This window comes from Spermophilus citellus (genome assembly GCF_964194105.1).
Source record: "Spermophilus citellus genome assembly, chromosome: 10".
Taxonomy (NCBI): Eukaryota; Metazoa; Chordata; class Mammalia; order Rodentia; family Sciuridae; genus Spermophilus; species Spermophilus citellus.
In genome coordinates, this window is record NC_138197.1 from 1,753,673 (window position 1) to 1,781,523 (window position 27,851).

The window sequence follows — 27,851 nt, forward strand, 5'->3', positions numbered from 1 at the left end:
TCCAAACCTGGGGTGACAGAAACAGGTCTCTCCTGAGAGCACCCTAACCAAGGCCTCTACAAATGACTGTCGCCTCCAAAGGTGAAAGGAACGAAGCTGAAGCTGCTGTGTGGCGGGACCCAGGGCTCCCTGGGCGCAGCGCCACTCGGGGAGGTGATAAGGGTGGCCTTCCAACTCGTCTGTAGTGGGGTTCTGTACTGAGGATTGAGCCAGGTGCACTCTACCCTGAGCGACACCCCCAGGCCTTTCTGTTTTATGAGACAGGTATTGCTACCTGAGTTGCTGAGGCAGGCCTAGCCGAGCCTGCAGTCCTCCTGCCTCAGCCTCTGGAGTCTCTGGATAGGGCTACAACATCACCCGCCTCATAACTGTCATAACCAGCTGAGTCCCGGCTGCGCTCTTACTGTTTGTCAAAAGGGCTGGTTCCACACATTCATGCCAGTTCTTTTGCCCTCATGAAACAGACACCTTGACCTTCCAAATAAGTGCTTTTTTATTTACAGGGCTCAGGAAAGAGGATCTAGAAAAGAGGAAATTCCAAAATAGGTCTTAGGCCTTCAGTGGGGTCTGGGAAGGGGGTCGTCTTGACAAGGCCCAGCGGGGCTTCCTTCTTGCTGGTGGTCACTTCCAGGTGGAGAGTACGGATCGTCCTGAGTCTCTTGTGCGGCCTGCCCTGGGCCCCAGGGGCTGCCCCGGTCGACTTCTGAGCTCCCGGTCGGCCCCGTCGCCCTGGGCCAGCTCCTCGTCGTACCTGGAAACAGACCATCTCCAGGATCACAGGGGGCTCTACACATGTCACCGGGAAGCAGCAGGCCTGACCCCTGGCCCCAGTCTCACCTCGCCCAGCTCCAGCCCCTCTGCCCACAGGCAGCTTTAGCGGCCCACAGCCTCGAGGACCACACGGTTCAACTGCTACTGAGGACAGGGCCCTGTCCCACCCTGCAGTGGACATTTTAACAGGTTCCCAGACAGATGCTGGCCATGAACACAAATGAGACACCAAGGTTAGCCCCGTGCAGTGATGGGAGGCCCCGCGTCTCCAAACCCTCTGCCCAGCACCCCTGGTAGGGCAGAGGCTGACAGGAGGGGACCAGATCAGACGCACACCTCCCGCAGGACCTATGATGCCCCTCCAGGTCCTTGCCACCTGGTCTCCAATGCTAACCAGCACGGGCGGTGCCAGGGCGAGCGGCTGAGTGGGCGGGAAAGTGTCTGGCATCTGTAGGAGCTGGACGGAGCCTGGGTGCCCTGTGCCAGCCAAACGGCATCAGAGCAAGTCCCTGCCCTTCTGCTGCAGTGGGGTCCTCCAAGGTCCCTCAGGTGGAGAGATGCTGCCCACCCCTCCCATGACTGCCCACCACCCTCTAGCTCAGACCCAGGCCGTGGCAGAGCTGGGGTGACACCCAGGACTCCGTATCCCTAACGCAGAGCTTCCTCCTGCCTCCACTCGTGGTTAAGTGCATCCTGCCCACAGACCCTCGGTCATCTGCGGACTCTGCACCACCCAAAAAGGGCCAAGGGGGCCGGCCTGCTGCAGGCTGCGTTCTGCGGGCTCCTGGCCAAGGGTGTGCTTCTGCCTCAGGGTCATTCCCAGAACCAGAATCCGCGGGTGCAGGGGTCCATCTCAGAAACCCTTGGGTGGAAGGACACCTGCACCGTGCTCCTGGTGGCAGACAGGGCGGATGTGCAGGGAGGGAGAGGCCCGGGCACCCCTGCTCCCCACATGGCAGACTCCACAGGGCCCACTCTGCCCTGGGGAGGGACAGCAGGACACCCCACCCGGTGCTCCTCTCCTCCCAGCCTGGTAAGGGAGCCGCTCTGCACAGGGCCAGCGCCCCTGTCCCTGGAGATTGCTACGGCCCCAGACACCCCATCCACAGGCTACCACCCTATGGCTTGCTGGGCGTCTGCATCACTGACTGAGGGCTGCAGTGATGCTTCCTGTGTCTCCTGGCCCCCCTAGCACCTGGCAAGGGGGGTGGGCAGAACTGCTGAGGGAGGGGACATGGCCACACTCAGCCCATGAGGACGGAAGCCTGTGCCACGCAGCCGGAAAACCACAGCAACTGAGGACCTGGCTGGCGAGCGGCTGGGACCAGGCGCTGTCCTCCCAGTGCTGTGGCACCTGGGGAGCAAACGGAACCCAGACAGAGCCAGGCGGTGTCTATGGCCCTTCCTATTCAAAAGCCTCTCTTCTGGGTTTTGACAGAACAGTTACCATTGTTGTTTGTTTGTCTGTTCTGCGGTACAGGATGGAGTCCAGGATCCTGCACCCTGCCCCTGAGCTACTTTTTATGTTTTGGTTGAGGCAGGGTCTGCTCGATTGCTGAGGCTGGCCTTGAACTTGCGATCTCCCTACCTCAGCCTTCCCTGTCACAAGTCATGGGGATTTCAGGTGTGCGCTGCCGCACCTGGCTACTGTCTGGGTTCTAAATAGTATTTGTGTGTGTGTGTGTGTGTGGTGCGAGGGGTGTTTTTAAAGGCTGTGGAACCAGAGCTGGCGGCTCAGACAGACTCTGGGGGGCAGATGCAAAAGGCTGGCGTTGTGGTGCCAGGCCAGGGGACAATCTGGGGGCAGCAAGAACACCTGTTTCTGGGCAGGCCCAGTGTGACCCTGGCATGTGAACCTATGCTGCCAGCCTCCGCTCTTCACACTGAAGGTGGCCGTGAGCACTGGCAACACGCAGCACAGGGCCTGGCGCGGGGAAGGGCGGGCTTTGAGGATAGAAGCCCCTCTTGCCACAGAGCCCTTCTTTCCACTCTGCACGGCCCTGCTCAGCAGCCGGGCCATAATGGACACCTGCAGGTCCGGGGCAGGAGCTAGGACTGCCTCCACGGGAGCCTGTGCCACCTCATAGCCGGGGGAAGAGGGTGGCTCAACAGACGGGTGACCATCTTCTTCTCTACAACTAAAAGCAGGGGCCTTACCTCTGCTCCTCGGCCTGGACATGGAACAGCTGGCCCATCCCCTCGAGGAGGTCACAGGCTGGAAGGGCACAGAGCCCACCCATGTGTTCCCAACCCACCAGCCTCCCTGCCACACTGAGCAGGACTGAAGGGGGACCCCTAGGCCCTGGTGCTCCTGGCAGACCTCCCTCACATTGTCCCTACCCTACAGCCCCACTGCAGAGCCACAGATCTGAGCCCGTGGGGGGGCCCTGCAGCTGACATCTGTCACCTCACACCACCCTTGGTTCCCACGCTGCCAATCCAAAGCGGCCCTGGCCAGGGCCCAGTCTGACCCCTCCCCAAACTTCTGCTGTGCTTCTAGACTCTCCATCCATCCTCAGCCACCTCCATGCAGTGTCGGGTCCATCTTTTCATGTCACAGCATGAGGGGACCACACTTCAGTGGGACTCCTCTCCTCAGGGGCTGGAAGTGTGCGGGAAGGAGCGTGTGGAGCACGCGGTGAGCCCTCGGAGGTCGGCCACGAGAGGCAGCTCCCTCCAGCCGCAGGACAGGCTCTTGCTCCAGTTTACGAGGTGCCCACGGACAGGAGCTCCTCGGCGTCACACAGCCCTGAGGGGGCGCCCAGTGCCAGGTCCACTGGGCTCCCAGCTGTCCCAGACCCCCCCAGTGCCTGAGCGGAACGAACGGCCTCGCTTTCCTGCTCTGCTGTGAGCCCTGCCGCAGCATCATGGATGAGACACTCTGCCCCCAACACCCATGCGGGGCCTTGGCACGCCTCACGGGGCAACTGCAGGGCCACATGCGACTTACAGAATTTCGTAATTCCCAAGAACTTCCTTTGGAGGGGACTTGTTCCATTTGCAGTCTGGGATTTCGCCGTTGGGGACGGTGATGTTGAGGGTGCCGTTAATGAGGTTGTACTTGAGGATCCGATCGTTGGCAGTGCTGGAGGTGAGGGACGGGGACGCGTTTACCTAAGAGAGGAAAACCACAGTCTGCACCGTGCCCTCGCTCCTCCAGGCCCGCGGGAGAGGACATGGCTGCCACCCGGTTTAGGTGGCCGTCATGACTGAATATGACTTTATGACGCTTTACTAACATTATTTAATGTTCCCGTCTTGTACGGGGAACATTTTGTGATCTAATTTTATTAGCTGTTAGATAAAACAGAACTGATATTGAAAAACACGATTAGGATTAGAATCCTCAAATCAGCTATCACACCCTTAAAACCCTGGGGTCAGCATAAATATAACTTTATGTCACCTCAAATCACACTCTGCTATGTCCTAAGTACCAAAAGCCACCCAGAACCAGGTCAGTGGCCCAGAGGACCCTGACACACAGCAGCATGGGGTTTGAGGTAAAGGAAAGGCCTTCCTTTTTTATAAAAGAGCCACTCCTCACCAGGAAGCAGCACTCTGACTCAAGTGGGGACCTGCTGACACACAGGAGTGGGTCCCCCAAAGCCTCTGAGCACTGAGGCAAGCCCCAAACCCCACAGGTGAAATGGTTAGCCCCCAGGCCCTGGGGGACAGAGGCAGCAGACCTGTGATGAGTCAGGTTTCTCCCAGTCAGAGAGGTCACAGGCTGGAGGGGCACAGGACCTGTGCGGCTGGCAGGGGGTCTACTGTAGACACTATCAGGAATCCTAGGATCTTAGCTGCCTTTAAAATTACCACTGAACGCAGGGGACAGAGGTGCATGCCTGTAATCCCAGTGGCTCAGGAGGCTGAGGCAGGAGGATCAAAAGTTCAAAGCAGCCTCAGCAACTTAGTGAGGCCCTGAGCAACTTAGTAAGACCCTGTCTCACATACCAGCTAAGTGCTCTACCTCTGAGCCACAACCACAGTCCCAGTAAGACACTGTCTCCAAAAATAAATAGGACTGAGGATGTGGCACAGTGTTTTAAGTGCCCCTGGGTTCAGTCCCCAATTAAAAAAAAATTAAAAATAAGCTGGGCGCGGTGGCACACGCCTGTAATCCCAGCAGCTCTTGAGGCTGAGGCAGGAGGATCTCGAGTCCAAAGTCAGCCTCAGGAAAAGCAAGGCCCTAAGCAACCTAGCAAGACCCTGACTCTAAATAAAATATAATTAAAAAAGGGCTGGAGATGTGGCTCAGTGGTTGAGTGCCCCTGGCTTCAATTCCTAGTACAAATAAATAATAAAAATCATGGGCTGGGGATATGGCTCAAGCAGTAGCGCGCTCGCCTGGCATGCGTGCGGCCCGGGTTCAATCCTCAGCACCACATACAAACAAAGATATTGTGTCTGCCAAGAACTAAAAAAAAAAAAATATTAAAAAAATCAATTAATCAATCAATCAATAATTTTTAAAAGAAAAGAAATAAATAATGGTCCAGCTGGATATGGTGGTACATGCCTATAATTCCAGCAACAAGGGAGTCTGAGGCAGGAGAGTCGTAAGCTTGAGGCCAGCCTGGGAAACTCTCTGTCTCAAAGAAAAAAGAAAAAAGAAAAAGAAATTAAAAAGGGCTGGGGGTGTGGCTCAATGGTAGAGCACCCCTGGGTTCAAATCCCAGTGCCACACATACATATGAAACAGGAAAAAATGGCTACATTTAGGATCCTAGCTCATCAAGGAAAGCTTGGCTCCCATTCAAGATACTCCGTTTAAGATGCAGGAAAAAAGCACACGTTATACACCTACCCCCCCCCCCAACACACATAGCGCTTTGGCAGCAGAGCAAGTGAGGTCCCTGGAAAACCCTGGAACACAGCCAGCCTGTGCGCAGGAATCTGGGCTCTTCCAGCAGCCGCTGGGGGGCTCTCTGACTTTCCTAACCCTCAGCCCCGCCCTACAACTCAGGAGGACCCAGGGCTTCCTGGCCTGAAGGGCCACTGGGCCTCGGCCTGAGCTCCACCTCCACAGGAGCCTAGTGAGGAGACAAGAACCCGCAGAGCGGGACGCTTTCGCTCCCACAGCGCGCTCAGAGCCGGCTTTGGCTCACCTGCAGCACCTGGGCAAGGTGAGCAGGAAGCTCAGGCCTGCTGTGCAGCGTGGCCTATCACCAGGAAAGGGCCCTCTGCACAGCAGGGCACACGTACCCCTGCGCCCCTGGCACAGCCACCAAGAGTCCTCCCTACTCCTGGGAATAGACAGATCAACCCACTTCCAAACTGCCTTCCTACAGGCCCAGGAAGAGCCAGAGCTTCCCTGACTTCTGGACAGCAGACTCCTGCTGACAGAGCACTTTGAGGTTTGGAGCCCCCTCCCTGGAGAGGAGCAGCCCCCTCCCTGGAGAGGAGCGGCCCCCATGAGGACTCAAGGGTGCAGGGCTGCTGGAGCACCAACAGCCTTGAAGCTCCCGAGGCTTGAGGGTCCTGGTCAAAAAGCTCCGTGCTCATCTGGAGAGGGACCCCAGCCCCACCGCACTCCCAGATGGGGCTCAGGGGAGAGAAGGTTCCCGGGGTGCACTCCTGGCTGCCCAACCCGAGCCTCTGTCCCAGTCCTCCTGCCCAGCCTGGAGAACGCTGGCCGGGCCGCTGGGTGCATGCTGGGCAGCCTGAGGGCGGGCTGCAGAGGCGAGCCCAGTGCAGGCGTCCCAATCCCCCGCAGTTACCTCGATCAGCCAGGGCTTCAGCTTGTCATCGATGATGATGTCGTAGCCGTAGCACTCGAAGCAGTGCTTGTCATTGTTCATCACCGGCTGCGGGGAAGAGACAGCAGTTACCCAGCTGGTGTCACACCTCAGGCCTCCCACAGTCCTGGCTTCCTGTGACCAGGTTCCTCCCTTTGTTCCCCAGGGCTTAGAGATAGAACCTGCCTCCACCCAACAGGGATCAGGGAAGCAATAACTGTCTCCACATCCTGCTGGCCAGAGGCTCCCCACGGTCAGCCCTGAATGTCCGCCAGTGTGAGACTGTCCTGAGCCACACAAGTCCGCCTGGGCACTGGGGAGAAGGCCCACGCAGCCTGCACAGACACACGCTGGCCACCAGAGACTTCCACTTCCTCCCAGCCCTGTGCCACCTGAGTGTCCCACTACGAAGCTCTGCTTCCAGTGATGAGTCAGTCCACTCGCTTACAGTTTCTCAGGGTCCTTGTGACAATCAGTCCCATTCCACTTCCACATCCCTCACCTAAACTACTCCAAGAATGTTAGAAACAACCCAGCTGGGCGTGGCGCACGCCTGGAATCCCAGCAAATTGGGAGGCTGAGACAGGAGGATCACAAATTCAAGACCAGAAGCAGCAACTTAGCAAGGCCTTAAGACACTTTAAAAGGGGGGGGGTGCTCAGTGATTAAAGTACAAACAAAACAAACCAACCCAGCTCCTTGCTCACTGTGCAAATTCCTGGGTCCTCCCCCTGGACACCACCCACCAGGAGTGGCCCAGGGTCAGTAGTTTCACACGCCCTTCGGGGATTCTTGTGCACCCCACCAGTGAACCCCAGAGACAAGCTGGTGAGGCCTTTTCATCCCTTGGTGGCAAGTGGCTCTGCTTAAACAAAACCCTTGATTTCAGTGGAAAGTCTCAGGGGACCCAGCCTGGGACCCCTCCTCATTCACTGAGGGAGGGAAGCTGAGCGGCAGTGGGTGGATCCTGGTGGAATCACGTCACCACTGAAAGCCTGACATCAGCAGTCTTTCTTGGTCAACGAGCCAGCTTTCCCCAAAGCCCCACCACTCCAGGGGGGTCTGCAGTGGCTGGAAGCAACTGAGAGGGCGGCTTGCCCAGGACACACCCCGGATTATTCCTGTAATCCCAGCCACTCAGAGCTAAGGCGGGAGGACCCTAAAGCCAAGGCCAGCCTCAGCAACTCAACAAGACCATGTCCCCAAACCAAAAACAAAAAAAGGCCGGGGTGTGGCTCAGTGGTAGAACCACCCTGAGTTCAGTTGCTGGCACCAGGGGAAAATAAATAGACAAATAATGGCACCTTGGCTGGGGTTGTGGCTCAACGGTAGAGCACTCACCTAGCATGTGCGAGGTCCTGGGTTCGATCCTCAGCACCACATAAAAACAAATAAATAAAATAAAGGTACTGTATCCAACTACAATTGAAAAATACATATTAAAAATAAATAATAGCACCTAACTCCTCTGGGTCAGTAAGCTGACCTCGGGGCACTGTTCACAAGCCCTGTGACACTGGTGTCTGGCTCAGCTCACTATGTAAGTCTCAGACTCAGAATAGGCAGGTATGAGGCTTAAAGCACAGCTGAGCTGGCACCCCCTCACGACCTGCCACCGAGCCAGAGGGACAGGCTTCTGTCAATGCAGCAGGAAGGTGTGGAACTGGGTCCCCAAGACGAGTGCCAGCAATGACCCAGCTCCTGGGTCTTTCTCCTCCGAATTGTCAACACAAACCAATGATGAAGCCCGCGATCAACCGCACAGCGCTCAGAGCTCCTTGGAGAGCAGGAAGTACATCACTCTAGACCTGGAAAGGCCTCGGGTCACATTTTCCTGTCTCAGGCCTTCTTCAGGTGACTTCTGTGACGTGCCTTTCCAGCCGCACAGGCAGGAGGGGGGGCGGCCCACACTCCAGGAGGTCTCCCTGGGGGTCTCCATGGAGGTCTCCACCAAGGTCTCCACCGGGGTCTCCACTGGAGGGTTGCAGATGCGTCGCATGCTCAGCCCAAGCCACTGAGCGCAGCGACTTCACACACCGGCGCTGGCGCAGGGCTCCTCCAGGCCCTCGGTCTGGGGGCCCGGTGCTGCAGTCTGGCTGTGGTTCTTTGGCTCTTCAACTTCATTTCTTAAGCTTCTGAAGATTTTTCTTTAATATGTTTTTTAGTTGTAAGTGGACAGAATACGCGAGCCACAACCCCAGCCCCACTTCTGAAGATTTATAAAGTACCTTTCTTAAAAGACTAGGATGTGAGGGGCTGGGGATGTGGTTCAAGCAGTAGCGCGCTCGCCTGGCATGCGTGCAGCCTGGGTTCGATCCTCAGCACCACATACCAACAAAGATGTTGTGTCCACCGAAAACTAAAAAATAAATATTAAAATTCTCTCTCTCTCTCTAAAAAAAGAAAAAAAAAGACTAGGATGTGGCTGGCACCCTCCAACAACATTCCATGGCTACATGTCCTTGGTCCCACACCTGAGTAGGGGAGGGCCCGTCAGAGGCCAGCTCAGCAGCAAGACCATGAGACCAGGTGGAGGGACCCCGTCTCCGGTGAGGGCCTCGGACGTGGGCTGGTGCCTCCCGACCCTCACTGGTGAGGTAGAGGACTGCTGGGCCTTGAGCCAATGCCAGGCCCTCCGCTTCCTAGCTCTAGGGCTTGAGCCCCCATTTTCTCGTGTGTCAAGTCGGGGTGATCAGACACCTCAGAGATACCATCTGTGAAGCCCCGAACGTGAGGGCCAGCACGAGGGGCTCTAAGCACTCTTCCTCTCCCCCCTCAGGGCAGGTGCACGCCGGCTTCAGAGCAACACAAGCAGCAAACAGAGGAGCGGAGGAGGAGCAGGTCAGCTCTAAATGTTCATGGAGCAGCGGAGACTGGAGCCAGACAGGAGGGTCCACCTCCATCACTCGCTTCCCACAGAAACATTCACCTGGAGCCAGTGGGCACAGGGAGAGCCGATGATGGTGTCGGGGCACCTGGGCTGCCGCAGAGGATGCAGGGCCTGTGGCCACACGTGGGAAGCTGGACCCAGCTCACTGAGCAGCGACGCCCTGAGGGGGCCTTTGCCTTCCTGAAGCCACCTCTGCCTCTGGCTGACTGGCAGACAGTGAGGACGTGAACACGGGGGTATTTTTAGCAAAACAACAAGAGCAGCCCGGTGGTGAGCACTGCCAGCTCCTGAGAGCCTTCATCCCGGTGCCCACCTGGCCCCTGAACCTGGCACTCACCGCCACAGCCTTCAGGGACTGCACGATGATCCAGTGGATCTCGTCAAACAGCTTGCTGGTCACCTCTTTGCCACGGGTGCTCTCCAGGTACAGCCGCAGGTTGCTCACGGTCCACTTGCCCCCGTGGATATGGTTGTAGTCCTCCTAGTGACAGAAAACGGGGACAGGGCACCTTCCAGCAATGCACCTGAGGAACCCAGCCACCTTCTCTCTTGTCCCTCCAAGGTCATTTCAGTGCCTTCTGGGTGTGGGCAGATGGGTTCCCTGCCTGGCAGAGCTCCGAGCCTCCTAAAGCCCAGCGCTACAGTATTCTCATAACTGACCTCACAGCCCATGTTGTGGAGGGCCACCCAGGCCCCCTTCAAGACCAGGGCACTCCTGCTGCAGCAGAGACCCTCCAGGAAGCTGCTTCATCCAAGGTCATGCCTGGCAGGGCCTGGTGGATGCCAGCGTGGGCCCTCTCCCTGCTCCTGCACAGTTAGGTGGGCACCCAGCTCCACAGTGCCACCTGGTGCCAGCTGGCGCCTCTGCTGCAGCTGGGTCGGCTCCCCTCGCCGTGTCCTGGCCTTGCCCACCTCCCTGCTTCACGTGCTGCTCCTGAGGATGAGCCCCACACCTTCTGCCCGCAGATCTCTGCCTCAGTCTTTCACCTGGAAAAGCCAGGCCAAGACACATGTGTGCTAGGCCCTACACTCAAAAACACCATGCGTGGCCGGGCGCACGGCACATGCCTGTGATCCTAGTGACGTGGGAGGCCGAGGCAGGAGGACTGCAAATTCGGGGCCAACATCACTTAGCAAGGCCCTGTCTCAAAATAAAAAAACAAACAAGTTAGCAGGGCTGGGGGTGTAGCTCAGTGGCAGAGCACCTGCCTCACACGCATAAGGCCCTGGGTTCCATCCTTAGCACCACATAAAAATAAATAAAAATAAAGGCATTGTGTCTATCTACAACTAAAAAAAGAAAAAAACTCCGCACATGTAATTCTCTAACAAGCCTTCGATGTCACCAATGCGGCCTCGATTCATGAGCAGGGTGATGGACTCAGAGCGGCTGCCATGTGCCCAAGCTTTCATCCTGGGCTGGGGTGGAGCAGGCCCCAGGGTTCCTGAAGCCGGCTCAGCACTCCTCCTGTCCCCGCATCCCTGCCAATCCGTTCTCTCCATACCACTGGCATTTGAAGGGGTTCCGTCACTGACTAGCTGACCCCACTGTGCCCCCGGCTCCACCTGGCCCCCTGAGTCATCTCTTCTGTGGTCACCTGGATTCCAGGGACGCAGGTCTGACCCATAAACACCTCACGAGGAGGACTAGAAGCCCCACCCCCAAGCACCAGTGACCTTGTCGGTGCCCACGAAGCTCTTACGGTGGATCCTGAGCCGATGGAGCAGGACGGCCTGCTGTGCCAGCTCTGCAGACCCCAAGCCTAGCTCCCCTTGCCCTCGACCAGCCCCTGGAGACAGAGCCCAGGCACAAGACCTCTCTGTTCTTCCTGGTGTAGCCACACCCACAACAAAGCTCCCTCCCTGACCTCACCACGGCTCCTCCCTAGGACTGGCTTTGGGGACCAGTGGCTGATCCTCGTCCCACAGCCAGAGGCTTCCCTCTTACACTGGTGACACAAAGGCATCAGGAGGTAATGAGCCTGGGATTTCATTTTCAAAGCAAGAGGTTGAGAACTGTGAAACCAACCCCACCAGCCTCACAGGAGGGCGCAGAGCCATGATGCTCAGCGGGCGAGGTGGAGTGTGGCTTTTTTTGTGTGTGGCACTGGGGATTGAACCCAGGGGTGCCTTACCCCTGAGCTACAGCTACAGCCCTTTCTATTATTATTTTAATTTTGAGATGGGATTTCGCTAAGTTGCTGGGGATCTTTCTGTATTGCTAAAACTGGCCTCAAACTCGAAAGCCTCCTCCTTCAGCCTTCTGAGTCACTGGGACGACGGGGACTAGCTTTTTTTTTTTTTTTTTAAGAGAGAGTGAGAGAGGAGAGAGAGAGAAAAATTTTTTTTAATATTTATTTTTTAGTTCTCAGCGGACACAACATCTTTGTTGGTATGTGGTGCTGAGGATTGAACCCAGGCCGCACGCATGCCAGGCGAGCGCGCTACCGCTTGAGCCACATCCCCAGCCCTGGGGACTGGATTTTTATTAGAGCAACATTATACACAGTAGCTGGATGCATTTTGACAAGATCATGCAGGCATGGAGTTTGATTTCACTCCCCACTCCTCCCTTATTTTTAAGAAATATGTAAAATTTTTTTTAAGTTGTAGGTGGACACAATACCTTTATTTTATTTTTATGTGGTGCTAAGGATTGAACCCAGTGCCTCTAGGCGAGTGCTCTACTACTGAGTCACCACCCCAACCCCTCCTCCCCTTATTTTACTTTTTATTTTTTGTATCAGGGACTGAACCCAGGGGCACTCGACCACTGAGCCACATCCCCATCTCTATTTTGTATTTTATTTAGAGTCTCACTGAGTTGCTTAGTGCCTCGCCATTGCTGAGGCTGGCTTTGAACTTGCGATCCTCCTGCCTCAGCCTCCTGATCTGCTGGGATGACAGGCGAGTGTCACCGCGTCCGACTTCCTCTCCTTATTTTGATGCATTTTCTAACCTATATTCCAACGTCAGACAGATATACGAGACGCGCCGACCTCATCGTAGCAGAAGGAGCCCCTTAATACTATTATTTCCTTTTATTGTTGGACAAACTAAGTAAGGCTTAAGGTTGAACGTGCTTGTCCAAGGTCACAGAACTAGAAAGGGGGACCTGCACCTGTGGCCTCCTCTCTCCCAGAGCCTCCCCCTCTTGTCTTCCCCCAAGCAACCACTTGGCCCCCATCCCCTGGCGCCAGGGCCTCGGGCCAGGATGCACCCTCCACACCACCCCTGGGCCACCTGTCCTCTCCTGCGGACACAGGAAAGCAGCCTACACAGCAGGAGCAGAAGGACACTCACCCCGTGCTTCTGGATGGCCACGTTGGTGAGGTGGACGAACATGTTGTCCAGCTCGCTGGTGCTCGGGGTGTACTTCACAGTGCAAAACCGGCAAAACCCCAGCTTATACCTGGGGGGAGTTCAACTGACTCAGACTCTGAGGACTAAAAGGAATGTCTTTTGCTTTAACGTTTAAAGGAGCTGCCCTCTTGTTTGTGGGACTCACAGTGGCATCGAGGCCAGTGGCTCTTATTTTCCCAGCACCCACCTGAGCACCCACTGTTTTACTAAATCCCTCGCCTCACCGTGGTGCTAAGCAGGAGGCCGAGTCAGGCTAAGATGCACACCAGCAAGAGGAAAGGCCCAGCTCTTACATGTAACAGCGCAGCGGGCGGTAGGTGGACACCAGAACGTACAGGCACAGGTCAAACTTCCTCCCGCCGATGAGCAAGGGGTTGCTGATGTACAGCGAGATCACATAGGCCTCCTTGGTGGACTGAGACACGAACCTGCACACCGAGAAGGTAAAAGACGGTATTGGCACGACCCATCAAAGAGTGAACTGATGGACCCAGCCTCATTAGACTTAGAAATTTCTGGGCTAGAAACAGCTCAGTGGTAAAGCATTTGTTTAGCTAAAGCCCCGAGTTTAATCCCCAGTCCTGGAAAACAAAATTTCTGTAAAACACACCATCAAGAAAATATAAAGATGGGCTGGGGTTGTGGCTCAGCAGTAGAGCACTCGCCTAGCACGTGTGAGGCCCTGGGTTCGATCCTCAGCACCACATAAAAATAAATGCATAAACTAAAGATACTGTGTTCAACTACAGCTAAAAAATAAATAATTTAAAAAAGAAAATATAAAGACAAGCACAAACTGGGAGGAAATATGCTCAAAAGACATATCTGACAAAGGACAGTTATCTCCAAATACAAAGAATGCTAAAAACCAACAATAATACCAACATTTAGAGATGGATCAAGACCTTAAAGGTCTCTCAGCAAAGATAGGCACATAGTGGCGACTACGCACAGGAAGAGACGCTCCACCTCAGGAGGGCATGTTAAACCACCTGTGAAGGGTCACACCAAGTGCCCACCAGGACACGGAACAACAGGTCAGGACTCACGGCTGGCAGTGCAAAGTGGGGCAGCCGCTTTGGAAGACGGTTTGGAGGCTGTGCTTTGGCACTGGGGATTGAACCCAGGGTGCTCTAGCACTGAGCTCCATCTCCGGCGCTTTTTTTTATTTTGATAGAGTCTTGCTGAGTTGCTGAGGCTGGCCTTGACTTTGTGATCCTCCTCCATCAGCCTCCTGAATTGCTAGGATTGCAATTGCTAGGTGTGCCACCATATTCAGCTCATCAGGAACTTTCTAAAGAAACTAAACAGGGCTGGGGATGTGGCTCAAGCGGTAGCGCGCTCGCCTGGCACGCGTGCGGCCCGGGTTCGATCCTCAGCACCACATACCAACAAAGATGTTGTGTCCACCAAGAACTAAAAAATAAATATTAAAAATTCTCTCTCTCTCTCTCTCTCTCTCTCTCCCCTCTCTCACTCTCTCTTAAAAAAAATAAAGAAACTAAACACACTCTGCCACAGGTCTACCAATCAGACCCCTGGGCGTCTCCCCAGAGGAGCTGAGAATACATGTCCTTGCAAACATGTGTTTGGACCCTGGACCTTTACGGCAGCTTGTTCATAACTTCCCCAGACCAGGAAGCAACCAAGATGTCCTTCAGCAAGTGAGGGATAAATAATCTGTGGTCCATGCAGATAACGGGATATTAATCAGTGGGACAAAGAAAGAATCAAGCCAGGAGAAGACGTAGATGCCTATTATGCACTTATGAGAAAGCTTAATGCACGTTGCTCACAACTGAAGCCGAGGTGAAAAGCTAGATGTGGCGGGATTCCTCCTAGGTGGCACTAGGGAAAAGGCAAGGGGACAGCACAAAGACCAGAGGCTGCCAGAGGCTGGGGGAAGGGGCAGGAGCGGCTGAGCACCCAGGGCTGGGGGAGGGGGGGATGGAAAGCTGAATCTTCTGTTCAGCTGTTTTTTTAAATTGTCTCATTGTAGTTGACACAATACCTTTATTTTATTTATTTATGTGGTGCTGAGGACCGAACCCAGGGCCCCACAGGTGCGAGGCAAGTGCTTTACCCCTGAGCCACCACCCAGCCCCGTCTTCTGCTCAGCTTAGCAGTGAGTCCAAAACTGCTTTGAAAGTACTAAATTCTTTGTTTTTTGTTTTTCCTGGTACCAGGGATTGAACTCAGGGGCACTCGACCACTGAGCCACATCCCAGCCCTATTTTGTATGTATTTAGAGACAGGGTCTCACTGAGTTGCTTAGAGCCTCGCCATGGCTGAGGCTGGCTTTGAATTTGAGATCCTCCTGCCTTGGCCTTCTGAGCCTCTGGGATAACACGGGTGTGCCACTGCGCCCGGCTGAAATCTTTTTTTTTTTTTTTTTAATATTTATTTTTAGTTCTCGGCGGACACAACATCTTTGTTGGTATGTGGTGCTGAGGATCGAACCCGGGCCGCACGCATGCCAGGCGAGCGTGCTACCGCTTGAGCCACATCCCCAGCCCCCGGCTGAAATCTTGTCAGCAAAGAGCAAAGGTACATTCAGTTGGTCACAAGCCCCTGCCTCCCAAAGAGAGACCCTGGTTCATCAGGAGACACTAGGGTGACAGGACTCAGGGAGACAGTGGGAGGACTGCAGCACAGCCCCTGGGAGCCCCTGAGGAGCCGGCCTGGGGAACAGAAAGGTGCCCTCAGATTTAAGTGCACTACACACGAGTCCCCCCCAACTTCCCTGGGATCTCTTGATACGTCAGATACCACCCCACTGGGAAAGGATCACACCAGGCCTTGCTCCAGGGGCCCCGGGCACTTGAGAGCCACTGAGGACACCCCAAGGGCAGAGAGGAGCCAGCAACCCAGGAAGAATCTGGACTTGACCTACAACCAGCACATGAGAACCCTGCCAGCCTCTGGCTCCACGCACTTGCTGCACTGCCCCAGGCTCCACCGGTGACTCATCCCACTCCCAAGGCAGTGGTGTCATTAGAGCCCCGAGTTTAAACTAGGTACAGAAGCAGGCACTGCTGGGCACAGTGGCACACCTGCAATCCCATGCCCCAGGAGGCAGAGGTGGGAGGACCCCAAGTTTGAGGCAAGTCTCAGCAATTTAGGGAGATCTTGTCTCAAAATAAAAAATAAAAAGGGCTGGGGATGTGGCTCCGCGGTGGTGCACCCTGAGTTCGACTCTAAGCACCAAACCAAACCAAACGAGAAAATAGCAAAAAACATTCAGCTAGCGAGAGTGGGATTCAAACCCAAGGTCTGAGGCGCCAGCCTCGACGCCTGGCTCCTGTGCCCCGGCAGGCCTCCCACCAGCCTGGGACCAGTCACCCCAGGGAGAGTCTGGTTGACACTATCACAGCCACAGGCCCTGCTAAGTCACCACACCACAAGTGACACCCAGCTGGAAAGCAGGCAAGGGTCAGCCCGCTCGCGGCCCAGGGACTGAGGATGCCAGTGCTAACTAGAACCCAGCCCGCGATGGGGCGCCGTGCACGCACGTGGATGTCTTGCTGTCCCGGGACCACTTCTTGATCTGCGAGAGCTTGTTGATGAGGAAGATGCCCTTGCCCTGGGCTTTGCCGCAAGGCTTCATGATCCAGGTGCTGGACGGGCTCTTCCGGAACTCCTCCACGAACAGCTTGTAGTCCGCGGGCAGCATGAAGGTGACTGGCACAAAGTCTGGAAGGGGAAGCCCAGTGCCGTGAGTGGCAGCCCACGGGCCCGAAACGGGAAGCCATTGCCTCTAGCACTTGTCATCCCCCGTCCCCACCTGGTCCCCACCACCGGGGCCTCACACGACGAGGACTCGGCCACTGGAGTCCTGTGCAGGCCCAGTTCCCCTCACTGGGCCCCGAGTGTCCCGACTTTACAGCTCGCACCCCCACTCGGCAGATGAGGAAACCGCGGCCCGGGATGCAAAGGGACAGTTGACCATCCCGCAGCCGCCTCCATCACCAGGTGGGGCAGGGACACAGCGTCCTCCTGTGGCTGGAGGAGCGGGGGCCCACCCTAGCAGGTAGGCAGGTGTCTCCTGTGCATGGGCACCGAGCACACCCTCCAGCCATCCGTGGCCCAACCCACCCACCAGACACCGAGGGGACAGAGGAGCCACAGACCTGCACCTACACCTTCTCCCAGTTGAGCCAGCACCCCCAACTCAGGGTCCCTCCCGATGAGAAACTCAGCTACTGACAACCAGCAGCCAGCGGAAGGTGCCCACCCAGGTAGAGGTATTTCCCGTTCTCGTCCTTCTCAGCCCAGGGGGCTCCCGTCCTTCTCCAAATCCTTCCGGTATCTCTTGATGTTCTTCACCATCAGATCCTTGCGGGTGAGCTCATAGTGGTTGGGGAAGTGGTTGACGATCTGGTCGTCCGAGAGCCGGTACCCGGTCTCCACGCTGAACACATTCCGGATGGTCTGCACGTTCATCCTGAAACAGAGCTCAGAGGGCTAAGGCCGCCAGTCCCCCACAGCCCTGCGGAGCCCTGGCCGCCACCCCTTGTGCCCCAGTGTCGGCACTGGACGGGACCTGACTGTGAGGCAGGAGCTGCTTTGATTCTGCCGAGGTAGGAGCCTAATAAATGTTCACTGAACAGTGACAACATTGCCAACAAGTGCAGTTTGAACCCTTTCAGACTCTTGGGAACCTCACTCACACAGATCTGCACCCCAATTCAGAAAGATCATTGACCTTTACAGGCGAAATCACAGGGGTTGGTCAGGCACAGTGACACACACCTGTAATCCCCGCAGCTCAGGAGGCTGAGGCAGGAGGATCACAAGTTCAAAACCAGCCTCAGCAACTTAGTGAAGCCCTAAGCAGCTCAGGGAGACCCTATCTCTAAGCACCACCAGTTTAATCCCCACTACCAAAAATTAAAAAATGAAATCACAGGGTTATCTGAGGGCCCTGAGTTAGCACATCATACTCTTGGAAGGCTCACAGAGGAAGGGGCGATGGTAGAAAGAGATGCTTCACATTTTATCACCATCCCTATGGTGCTGGGGATGAACCCAAGGCCTTGCACGTGCCAGGCTCCACCATAGAGCAACAACCCACCCCCTGCCTTTTTTTTTTTTTGACACAGAGCCTCACTAAGTTGCCCATGCTGGCCTTGAACTTGTGGTCCTCCTGCCTCAGCCTCCCAAGTGACTGGGACACGGCCTGGCCACCAGCCTGGGCTCTTACTTCTCTTCTAGTCCTTGTCCTCTCTCCTCCTTCTTTCTCTTTCTCTTCCATGCAACTCCTTTGTCGAGGACATCGGTCCTTGTCCTGCGGGATTCACCCAGGCTCCTCATTCACATGTCCCCTGCTCCTGACCTCCTAGGAACTGCCAGCCAGCCTCGAGGGCTGATGAGCAGATCTTTTGGCCGGGCTGCCTCCCACGTGGCATGTACACGGTCAGCAGAAACGTGCGGCTTGGGGTCTCCTTCTGGGATGTCAGTGATGGGCAAGCCCCACCGGCCAGCACTGTCCCCACTGTCCAGCAGACATGGAATGAGCCACGTGTGGAACCACGAATCCTCTGGTAAGGTGGGGGCTGGGGGTGTAGCTCAGGGGTCGTCTGCATGCACAAGGCCCTGGCTCTGTCTCCTGCACATCTAAACTAACAGGCAAGTTTTAAAAAATGTTACAAGAGCTGGGCACAGTGGCCATGCCTGTGATCCCCGCGGCTCAGGAGGCTGAGGCAGGAGGACCACAAGTTCAAAGCCAGCCTCAGCAACTTAGTGAGGCGCTAAGCAACTCAGCAAGACCCTGTCTCTAAATAAAATACAAAAAGGGCTGGGACAGGGCTGGGGATGTGGCTCAAGCGGTAGCATGCTCGCCTGGCATGCTTGCGGCCCGGGTTTGATCCTCAGCACCACATACCAACAAAGATGTTGTGTCCGCCGAGAACTAAAAAATAAATATTAAAAATTCTCTCTCTTTAAAAAAAAATGTTTTAAAAAAAAGGGGGCTGGGACATGGCTCAGTGGTTGAGTGCCCCTGAGTTCAATCCCCACTACCTCCCCAGATAAAACAGGTGAGAAAAAACTGTCCTCATACATCTTATTTAATCCAATATGTCGAAAATATTATCAGCTGAACATAAAGACTACGATGAGAAACCACAGTTCTCTTCCCGTGTTCTCTTCCCGTGGCCGTCCTCTACCTCCCCCTGCTCCGTCGTTACCAGCAGCAACAGTTCTGCAAGATCCCCTCATCCACAGCAGGTACTCTAAGAGCAGCTCATTCAGCAGAGGAAATCCTGCGCGACCTGTTCCCTTCACTGGCCAGTCTTCAAGATCACAGCTGGGCCCCGCACCCCTCCAAGTGTGCGGCCAGCAGCTCCCTGGGGCCCAGCCACCGCGGTGCCTTTCACCCAAAGTGACTTAGGCCAAGGGCCATTCCACTGGCCTCTTAGTTAGGAACCAGGACAGGGCCCGGCTGAGCACTCGGACTGAGGTCACCCAGCAGCTTTCCGCAGGCACACGGGCTGTCCTCCCAGCCCCAGTGACAGTCCTTACTACGCTCGTCTTACTGATCGTTACAGAAGCTTCCAAACCGCATTATAACTGTTGGTTTAGCACCTGAGCCATAACCACTCAGCTGAAGTACTGGACCTTTCCCACGCTGTTGAACGGAGTGGTTCCACTGTGACCCTGACCGACTCCGAACCTGCTGTTAGCACCCAGGAGTAAAGGTCAAGTGAGGGCTGGGCTGGGACTCAGGGGCAGAGCGCTTGCCTCGCATGTGTGAGGCACCACACAAAAATAGATAAAGACACTGTGTGCTCATCTACAACTAAAAAATTTTATAAAAGATAAAGTTAAACCAATGGCTGCAGCTCCCCCCTGCGTCTCGGGCTGGGCCTCTCTTGTGCCTCCCGTGCTAGGAACAGCTGGAAGCCCGAGGTGGCATCACACCTGTGGTCTACTAGCCCAGCGCTGATGCGGAAGGCTGACGTGAGCGCAGGAGTTGGGGGCCAGCCTGGGCAGCGTAGGGAGACCCCAGCGGAATGTTTCTATTCCACCTGGAGAAGGAGGCACTCGAGCACCCATGACCCGGTGAGAGCCGCGGGTGAATTCAGAGAGCGCTGGGTGGCCCAGGGCAACACACTTGGAACGGAAAGTTACAAGTCACTGTCCAACTCAGTCTTTCCTTTCGGAGCACCTATTAAACAAGGCTCTGGAGGATTAGAGCTGCCCCTCGGCATCTGCAGGGAGCTGTTCCAAGACTTACGAGGGAGCTCAGGTCCCTCAGAAAAAAGGGTGCTATGTTTGCACAGGGCCTTTGCACCCCCCACTTTAAATCACCTCTAGATCACTTCCAATGCTCATGCGAAGGCAACGCCGTGTACACAGTTATACTCTATCATTTAGGGAATAATTACAAGAAGAAAAAGTGAATGTTTGGTACTGCTGCAATTTTCTTTTCCAAATATTTTGACCCAGGGTTAGTTGAGTCTGCAGAGGCGGAACCTGAGGGTCCACGGGGCAGACGGTTCTGCACTTTACCTGGCAGAGTGAACCCAGGTGCCGAAGCACCCCAGGAGCGCTCCCCAGTCGGCACTCCACATTCCTGGACGAAATCTGGCTGTGACTGGTCGTGCAGGTAACCAGGTAACCGGCAATGCCCAGTCATCACTCACTGACTCTGGATACGGAAGCTGACCACGGGCCCGCTCGGAGCCCAGGCCCCTGCCCGCCTCTGGGGACTCTGGCACAGCCAGGCAGGATCCTCGCTCTCTAAAGGGTCTCAGAACAGAACCATGTAAAGAGGGCACAGGTGGGGACACCAATCCCAGGACACCCGCGGTCCTGCCACCAGATTAGGCAAACTGTGAGCCTCGGAGAGGCAAAGGCGGGCTCAGGGGCAGCGCGTGGACTTGCTCATGAGCGCCCACCTCAGGCCAGACCACCCCAAGCCCCTATTTTACAGAGACTCTGAAACCTCCAACAACCGGATCTGAAGAGACACCAAGCTCTGGCCACCGGCCATACACAGAGGGTGGCCACACACAGAGAGGCGGAGTGAGGTATGAACAGAGGGAGAATCGGGTTCCAGAGTCTGGATGGGCAGCTGTGAACGATGGGCTGAGGTTCGCCAGGTGTGTGTGCGCACACGTGTGCACGGGGGTGGGGGGGCACAGCGCGGGTGAGCAAGGTCATGGCAGGGGGACAGTGAGGAGCTGGGGCAGTGGGGAGAAGGACAGTGGCTGAGGGAGGGAGGACCATCTCTCACGTCAGCACTGGGCCAGCGAGTCTGAGGCGGGGACAGGTGTGGGGTGAGACCCCTGCTCGCCCACCCGGGCCCACTCCTCCGAGAATCACTGCACTGCTCTGGGCAGCTGCAGGTGACCGGGAGGGCAGAGTGCGTGACCTGGTTTGCATTCTGGTGAGTGACGCTGTCAGAGGGTGGAGGCTGACCCCTGGTCAGGAGGCCCATTCAGAGATGATGGTCAACCCTGAGGGAGGAGCAGACCAGGCCCCCACCGTGGCCACCACAGGAGGAACAAGAGGAAGGAGGGTGGAGGAGGACATGGGACCTATTCAACAAGCAGGGAGGGACATCTACAGGACCCTGGCCACTGGAGCCAACGCCCACACGTGGCTTCTCTTCTCCTAGCGGAATCCTGCTCCACTGTGGTCTGCCAGGGCTGATGACCCAGCTCGAGCCCTGCAGGGCACCAGAGGGAGGCCAAGGAGGGACCAACCTCCTCCAAGGCACCCGCCCCGTCCTGGGCACCAACTGTGGCCAGTCCGTGTGGTGAGGTGGGAGCTGGGCTCCTCCTCCCCGCCCAGATGCTGAACACCTGCCCCCACTCCCAACCCCCCCCCCGCCCCCGCCCTGTGCTCGGGCCGAGGCTCTGGAAACACAGTCCTTCCCAGGGCCACTCTCTGCCGGGCAGGAGGGAGTCACCTCAGAGGCAGACTCCAGAGACCCCAAATCCAGCTGGCTGTACTCACCAGTAAAAGTTCCAGTCCTCATTCTCGGTCACTTGGACCCATCCTCTCTTCTCGAAGTTATTGATCAGCACCGACTTCTCGATATCAGTGACCCATTTCACTTTTCCTGCCATAATCCTGGAAGAGACCAAGTCATCAGGGCTCTGAACCTTGGCCAGCAACCTCCTTCAGAGCAGAGGCTCCTCCAACACCCAAGGCAGCTCCTGCCCCACCCCAGTGCCTCTGCCCGCAGTGGTCTCTAGCCAAGGGCAATCCCGCCCCAGGCAATGTCTGGGGACATTCTGGTGTCACAGCAGGGAAAGGGGACTTCTGCCATCTAGGTGAGCGGCAGGGATGCTGTCCGAGAAGCCCTGAGTCCTGAGGCCAGCACAGGAGGCGGGGCCCTGGCCTGGTGGGCGGTAATGGTGACCCCATCACCAACGGCACCCAAACAAGAACCAAAGCAGAGGCGCGAGGGGCTGGCGGGCAGGAGGAGGGCAGCCCTGCCCAGGCGGGGGAGACTGGCCTCAGGAGGGCACCGCGAGCTGACTCCTGAGGGGAGTGGAGGGCGCCCACCCAGTACCAATCTCCCCCCAAGGCCCTGCCCCCTCCAGTCACCCTCAACAACCGCAGTGACCTTCCGGGGTATCTGACCACCCCACTCCGAGCAAATGACCAGTGGCCTCCAGTGTACTTGAAACACAGACCCCAGGCTCTTACCTGCTCCTCCAGGTACATCTGGGCCACTGTCCTTCCCCTCCCTGTCCTTGTCACGCTGATTTCTTGACTTTGCTTTTAGGGTTTTTGTTTTGTTTTCAGTTTTGGAAGGGGGGGCAGGCAGTACTGGGGGCTGAACCCAGTGCTTTACCACTGAGCCACGTCCCCAGCCCTTTCTCCTTGTTGTATTGAGGGGGGGACTGGGGATTGAACTCAGGGACAGTGGACCACCGAGCCATGTCCCCAGCCTGTTTCATATTTTATTTAGAGAAGGGTCTCACTGAGCTGCTTAAGGTCTCACTGAGTGGTTAGGGTCTCACTGAGTGGCTTAGGGCCTTACTTTTGCTGAGGCTGTCTGAACTCACGATCCTCCTGCCTCGGCCTCCTGAGCCCTGGGATTGCAGGGGTGCACCTCCGTGCCTGGTTCCCCAGCCCTTTTTCATTTTGATTTTGAAACAGGATCTTGCTAAGTCAAATATTCCTGCCTCCGCCTCCTGAGTTGCTGCAGCTACCGTGCCCAGCTGCCACACTGGTCTTCTCTGCCCACTCTCTCGTCCCCTTGCCCCCTGCCCAGCTGCCCCCTCCCACTCATCTGCCAGCACTGATGGGTCACTCCCTCTGTAGAGCCTCCCCGCCAGCACCCCGCAGATCTGTTCTGCGACTGCTGCCCCCTGCAGGTCAGGAGCTGACTCTCCTCAACACCGCTCGGGCCCGCTCCATGCCTGGCTCACGACAGGGACTCAGTTCAGACAGACTGACTGGCCATCAGCTTCACCGTGCGGCTGAGCGAGGCCTCTGATGGCTCCAGGCCTCAGCTTCCTCCTTCAAAAAGTGACTTGACGCGCTCGAGCTGCACGGAGTGCCAGGCTCCCACCAGCTCCCCAGAGAAGCCTGCTCTCTGCACCTGCACATAGGGCTTCATGTGAAGAGGACTAGTGCAGAGCAGGCAAGTCAGGCCTCCAGGAGCCGCCAGGCTTCATGAGCAGCACCTGCTCCACTCCAGGCCAAGTGACGATGGGGCAGAAGAGATGGGCACTGACACAATGGCTGCCCATCCTCTGGCCAGGATGGTAGGGTCAGGGAGGGGGCACTGTGGTGGGATTCTGGACTGTGCAGCTGGGATGTGAGGCCCAGCCCCACCACTCACTGGCTGTGTGACCCTGAGCATATGACTTAACCTCTCTGAACTTTTATTTCCTCATTTGTAAAATGGATAAGAACAGTATCGGGGCTGGGGATGTGGGTCAAGCGGTAGCGCACTCGCCTGGCATGCGTGCGGCCCGGGTTCGATCCTCAGCACCACATACCAACAAAGATGTTGTGTCCGTCGAGAACTAAAAAATAAATATTAATTTTTTTTTTCTCTCTCTCTCTCTCCTCTCTCTCTCTCTCTTTAAAAAAAAAAGAATGTAGTTAAAAAAAAAGAACAGTATCTACCCACGTCCTGAGGCTATAGCAAGAGCTGAATAAATGAACCTACAAAAGCACCAAGAACAATACCTGGCACGAGGAAGGCACTCGAGAGATACTCAATATCAGCTGGGTACAGTGGCTATCATCCCAGCAATTTGGGAGGCCGAGGCAGAAGGTTCACAAGTTCCAGGCCAGCCTCAGCGATTTAGCGAGCCCCTGTCTCAAAACAATAATAAAAATGGCTGGGGACGTGGCTCAGTGGTAGAACGCTTGCCTACCATGCTCCAGGCCTGGGTCCAATCCTTAGCTCTGCAAACAAACAAACCCCCTCTAGATGGTCAGCACAGGAGGCTGAAGGCCAGAGGTTAGAAGCCTGCAGGGGAACCAGACCCAGGGAGCCGCGGGGGCCTGATTCAGACCCAGGACGACCCTGCCCTTCACACGGCCCACTGTGGCCCTCCACGCATGTGGCCTCCGGCAAGGTGATGCTGATGGCCAGTTGCTGCTTTCTGCAGAGCAAGGTGCCCTATGGACGGCCACCACTGGTGTTTGGTCATGATACACAAAGAGTGTAGGCAGTCACTGCGCTGAAGACGGCAGAGCGCCATAAGAGCCAAATCCCTGCCAGCTGTGGCCTGTCCCTGCGCCTCAGGGACATGTCAATGCCAGTGACCGAGGAAATTCTACACTTCACTATTTGAAGTCTGCCCCACAGCCCTGAACCCCTGGCGAATCCTCTGACTATGGGACTCACTCCCCAGCCCTATCACACCCAGGCCGTCAGTACCCCCGCCTCAGTCACAGGGCAGGACTGAAACCCAGTCTCTGTCAGGCACGAGGTGCACATGTGTGATCCCAGCAACTTGGGAGGCTGGGACAAGAGGATGGAAAGTTGGAGGCCAGCCTCAGCAGTTTAGCAAGACTGGAAACGCAGCTCAGGAGCAAAGTGGCCCTAGGTTAGATTCCCGGTACAAAACCAAAGTCTCGGGCTGGAGTTGTAGCTCACTTCCCCTCGCACTTCCCTAGCCCGTGTGAGGCTGGGGTTCCATTCTCAGCACCACATATAAATAAGTAAAATAAAGGTCCACTGACAACCAAGAAATACTAAAAACACCCAAAACAAAGTCTCACGGACGGCCTTCCTCCGGTCACGGTCTCGCACCTGACAGCCTGGGCAGGTCACGGTCCCCAAACCCACAAGGGGGAGTTCCCAGCCTCACTTTGCTCAACAGGAAGCGGAGCCCCCAGGCCAGGGCTGCCTCAGCCCCAGGGCCCCACCCCTCCCGTCCCTGCCCCACCAGGTGGACAGTCCCTGCAGGGAACAGGTCAGGCCACACCTACCATAGGTCCCTCAGGAGCCACTGGGTCACCCAGCTTCTCGGCTTCACTGACTCTGGCCGCTGGCTTCACCTGGAACAGAGTTGACCCTGGGTAAAACGTCCAGCAGCGGCGGCACGGAAGCCCGGACGGCCAAGCAAGTTATGAACAAAGCAAAGCCCCACCAGCCAGGGGACGTCCAGGGCACGGGTCCCGTTCACCGAGTGAGCACCAGGAGCCGCTCCGGCCTCCTCGCCGGGGTCAAGGTGGCCCAGAGACGCTGCCGGCAGACCATCAGGGCCTGGCGGCCGAGGGCAGAGGAAGGAGCTGGAACCACTGTGGCCGGGAGGTCCCCTCAGGAGCCTGCGTTGGAACCTGACCCCCAATCCATATGCTATCTGTAGGAGGGGTCTTGGACGTAAATAGGAACATGTGAGGTCGCCAGGGTACAGTTCCCAAGATGGCATCAGTGGCTTTACAAGAAGAGACTGGAGCCAGCAAGTTTGCCTTCTCGCCATGTGAAGCCCTCCGCCACGTTATGACACGACACACAGTCCTGGCCAGATGTCCTGATCCTGACCCAGAATCCTAAGCCAAACAAATGTGTTTTCTGGGTACTGGGGCTGGAACCCAGGCCCTGTGCATGCTAAGCATATGCTTTACCACTGATACACCCCCAGCCCTAAACTTCTATTTTTTATAAATTATCTGGTCTCAGGTATTTTGTTACAGCATCAGCACAGACTACAGCAAGAGAGTAAAAAGTGAAATAGGGGCTGCATCGTCTCTGTCCCCCACCCCCATATCCATGGTGACTTTAGTTACATGTCCCTCCCCAGTCAGACCCCTGTAGGGCATCTCTGCACATCAGCACCCAGACAAGGCCAGGCACAGTAAAGGGTTCAGAAACTTCCTGCAGAACAGACAAATGAAGCCACCAGCCGTCACCACACTGCAGGAGGTTGGCTCCTTCCCCACTTAGAAATACGAAGTCCTTTTCCTTAGAAGAGTAAATAAAAAACTGCTATTAGATTGTTTCACTATCACTTTCTCCAATTGCTGGGTAGAAGGAAGAGGGCAGAGGCACTACATCATGAACTTGACCCGCTCGGCGTCCACTTGTTCCCAGGGATTCAGCATCTGAATCCGAAGCCTGTGGGAGACCCTCCCAGCCAACACCATGAAAACCTGACCAAGGAAAAGGAAGTGGTGCCCTGACCTGCAGGCGGACCCAGTTCAAGAATGTGGCTGGGGCTGCCACCACCTGAGCTGTGCCAACCACAGAGCCACCTGGGAACCAAAGAGCTACTGGTTACTTTCGGAAGACGACGAGGGTGCCCTCCTGGGCCCACGAGGAGGTAGGTCTTCCTAAGGTGTAGCACAGGGTTCCCGAGGTGGCCTGGGCTCAGGGCTACTGCAGTCCAGCTTTTCATCCACCTGCTGAGCACTGAGTGGGTGCCAGGTCTGTCACCAAGACAAAAAGCCAACTGGGTCATTCCAGACCCAGGGAGATGAGACACACAGAACATGCTTACGCCCCGTGATGCAAAGTGCTTTAGCAAGTCACCAACAAAGCCCCACCGTGGCCAGGAGACCGCGGTCACCACTGCAACCCACAAGGCCGCAGAGCACCACCCCGGCCCATCCTTTCTCAGGCCCGTCTCCCAGTGGCCCCTCTAGAGCCCCTGGCTGCTCTTCCACTCCTACACCCACCACATGGCATCCTGTCTGAAGGCTTCGCTCGTCCCTTAGAGCTGCCCCTTCCCAAAGGGCACCTCTCACGAGTGGCCTTCCCTGACCACCCAATCTGTATCCATCCAAAACTACCACATTGTCACTTGACAGTAGTCACAGTGGACCATTTCAAGACACCCAGTGGACACCTGAAACCAAACACAGTACCAAACCCTATACTGTTTTTTCCTGTACACATATACCTGGATGAAGTCTCACCTCTTCACTTGTAGGACGCACCCATAGCTTTCCTTGGCGTATCTAAACAGCCAGCATCACCATTCTGGTACTTTGAGACCATGATTAAGTAAAATACAAGAGTCACTGACAACTGGGTGCAGTGGCTCACGCCTGTAGCCAGATACTTGGGAGGCTGAGGCAGGAGGATTGCTTCAGCCCAGGAATGAGATGCCAACCTGGGCAACACAGTGAGAGCCCCCCCATTAAAAAAAAAAAGTTAACCTGATAACCAAGATGGATACCAAGTAACTACCGAGCAGGTAACATATACAGGATGGGTACATTGAACAAAGTGTGACAGATTTCATCACAATCATCAAAACAGCATATAATTTAGAACTTATAAGTTGTTTATTCTGGAATTTTCTATTTTGATATTTTCAGACCACAACTAAACATACATATTAAAACCATGGATAAGTGGGACTGTACTTTCTCCATAGCTTAGCTTAGTCCAGAGCTACTCAAGGCATGGCTCAAGGACTGGCATCACTTTTTAGAAACAGGTTCTTAGGGTTGGGTGTGTAGCTCTGCAGTGGAGTGCTTGTCTATTATGCGCCAGGCCATGGGTTCCATCCAAAGCACAGACAGAAGGAAGAAATGAAGGAAGACAGATCTGTGAGTGTCACACTATGATATGCTGATTGACTCTTTAGGACAAGAAGCTGTCTTGAGCTGTTGGGTGATTCTATACATGCACAAATTGGAAGTTAATCGGTCTA

At 55.8% G+C, this 27,851-nt stretch overlaps 1 protein-coding gene across 1 annotated transcript; it reads right to left on the reverse strand.

Annotated features, from left to right (window-relative positions):
* Positions 1 to 475: 475 nt before the first annotated feature.
* On the reverse strand, positions 476 to 26,167 carry LOC308658386 (polyglutamylase complex subunit TTLL1-like). Its single transcript, XM_081310976.1, is given in 11 exon segments — positions 476 to 751; positions 3,722 to 3,885; positions 6,495 to 6,581; positions 9,740 to 9,883; positions 12,706 to 12,814; positions 13,059 to 13,193; positions 16,278 to 16,458; positions 17,000 to 17,036; positions 17,038 to 17,209; positions 21,730 to 21,846; positions 25,180 to 26,167. Coding segments are annotated over 10 exon segments (1,272 nt in total). The 5' UTR covers positions 21,843 to 21,846; positions 25,180 to 26,167; the 3' UTR covers positions 476 to 621.
* Between the last annotated feature and the right edge of the window lie 1,684 nt (positions 26,168 to 27,851).